At 42.2% G+C, this 2,500-nt stretch overlaps 1 protein-coding gene across 1 annotated transcript in view; it reads right to left on the bottom strand.

Moving 5' to 3' along the window:
* The window catches only part of LOC139411634 (protein unc-13 homolog C-like), a 223,348-nt gene that overhangs the window by 122,962 nt on the left and 97,886 nt on the right, over positions 1-2,500 (bottom strand). Inside the window, exon 19 of the mRNA XM_071158229.1 lies at positions 1,224-1,309. Coding sequence (XP_071014330.1) covers positions 1,224-1,309 — 86 coding nt within the window. The remainder of the gene's footprint in view (positions 1-1,223; positions 1,310-2,500) is intronic.

The raw sequence follows: 2,500 nt of genomic DNA, 5'->3' as shown, positions 1-2,500 counted from the left end.
GTCTCAAACAGAAATGGTCCGCAACAGTGAAATGGGCGGAACACACCTCAATTCACACAAATTCAAAAAAATCACCCTGGGGTGACCATTAGAGATAGTTAGAACTTACAGGTGAAAAGGTTAAGACTGACCACTGGTGAGGTCACTGCTTTCCTTTCTCCTCCAAACAGATGGAACAGACACACAATGACCTGCTTTCTTAATAGCACTGACTGGGGACATTCACACACACACACACGCACGCACGCACGCACACACACACACACACATACACACACACACACACACACACACACACACACACACACACACCCACACACACACACACACACACACACACACACACACACACACACACACAAACTCACACATGAAGGCAGGCATGCAGGCAAGCTTGCAGTCCTACGCACACCGCCAGCTGCACAGCCCCATAACAGTCAGGTTTAGTTGAGATTTATGTAGATTTATGTTCTCCATTAAAATACATAGCTAATATAAAACCACTGAAGAATCGTGTTAAAACAAATAGCAATTATGATGTATGGGAAAGAACGCCCTAATCTAATTTCTTAGACCTCTGGAAATAGAATGCCTACATGCAAAACCTTAATATCCCATTATGATGCAAGCAGGTCCCATTATAATGAGATAACACTTTGTGCTATGGTCAAACTGGTCATCTGTTTTCACAGATTTTATGTAAGAGGAGGGAGGAGGTGGGCGAGGTAAGAGGAGATATGTGAGCGTGTGCAACACTGATAAGTGTCCTCCCTGCAACACGGAAACACAGACTCCCTGGAGCGACACCCCCCCACTGCTCTAACCCAGTCTGACAGCAACAAAGAGGCACGCACGCATGCACACACACACACACATACACACACACTGCTCAAACACACTCTGGTCACATGCCTGCTACTCTGACTCAGGAAGAAAAGTACGTAAAAACTCTGCACACATGTCACAAAGCGCACACTCACACACTCACACACACACACCTGCCACCATGACTCTGATTTAGATAGTAATATAATTATAGCGTGTCCTCTGAAGGAAAGCCCTACTTTAGCTCGGGGGAAGAAAGCAGAGAGAGAGGCAGGGAGAGCAGAGAGAAGAGAGAGTGAGTAGAGATAGAGGCAGAGAGAGAAAGAAAGAATGAGAGAGAGAGAGCAGAGAGAAGTGACACACAGGGTTTTGACAGATCAATAGCATTTCCTACTAACCTTCCATGGCGTATTTCATGTCCAGGGCAAAAAGGTTCCATATGAACTCAGCGCTGACCTTCCCCATATTCAGCTCTTGGGGAAATCTGTGGGAGGAATTACAATGGATCCACATCACACTCATTTCCTCATAATCACAAGCTTGACTGGACACTCAGACTGCCTGGTTCTGTCTCAAATAGCACCCTAATCCCTAGCTCTGGTCAGAAGGAGTGTGGAAGTGGGTTGGACAGAAAATAGGGTGTCACTGGAGATTTGGGGATAAATTGGTTGAATCTCAAAGGAAGAATTCAACTGAAGATCTAATAACCCCACGAGAGAGAGAGAGAGAGAGAGAGAGAGAGAGAGAGAGAGAGAGAGAGAGAGAGAGAGAGAGAGAGAGAGAGAGAGACCAACCAAATCATGAGAAAACAAAAAGATAATTACTTGACACATTGGAAAGAATTAACAAAAAAACAGAGCAAACTAGAATGCTATTTGGCCCTACACAGAGAGAACACAGTGGCAGAATACCTGACCACTGTGACTGACCCAAAATTAAGGAAAGCTTTGACTATGTACAGACTCAGTGAGCATAGCCTTGCTATTGAGAAAGGCCGCCGTAGGCAGACATGGCTCTCAAGAGAAGACAGGCTATGTGCTCACTGCCCACAAAATGAGGTGGAAACTGAGCTGCACTTCCTAACCTCCTGCCCAATGTATGACCATATTAGAGAGACATATTTCCCTCAGATTACACAGATCCACAAAGAATTCAAAAACAAATCCAATTTTGAAAAACTCCCATATCTACTGGGTGAAATTCCACGTGTGCCATCACAGCAGCAAGATTTGTGACCTGTTGCAACGAGAAAAGGGCAACCAGTGAAGAACACACATCATTGTAAATACAACCCATATCTATGCTTATTTATTTTATCTTGTGTCCTTTACCATTTGTACATTGTTAAAACACTGTATATATATATAATATGACATTTGTAATGTCTTTATTGTTTTGAAACTTCTGTATGTGTAATGTTTACTGTTAATTAATATTGTTTATTTCACTTTATATATTCACTTTATATATTATCTACCTCACTTGCTTTGGCAATGTTAACACATGTTTCCCATGCCAATAAAGCCCTTGAATTGAATAGAGAGATAGATAAAGAGAGATAGATAAAGGTATATAGGTAGATAGATAGAGAGATAGATAAAGGTATATAGGTAGATAGATAAAGAGAGATAGATAAAGGTATATAGGTAGATAGATAGAGAGATAGATAAAGGTA

This window comes from Oncorhynchus clarkii, chromosome 6, assembly GCF_045791955.1.
Source record: "Oncorhynchus clarkii lewisi isolate Uvic-CL-2024 chromosome 6, UVic_Ocla_1.0, whole genome shotgun sequence".
NCBI classification, from domain to species: domain Eukaryota; kingdom Metazoa; phylum Chordata; class Actinopteri; order Salmoniformes; family Salmonidae; genus Oncorhynchus; species Oncorhynchus clarkii.
The sequence above is the reverse complement of the archived record's forward strand: the minus strand, read 5'-3'. Positions and strand labels throughout refer to the sequence as shown.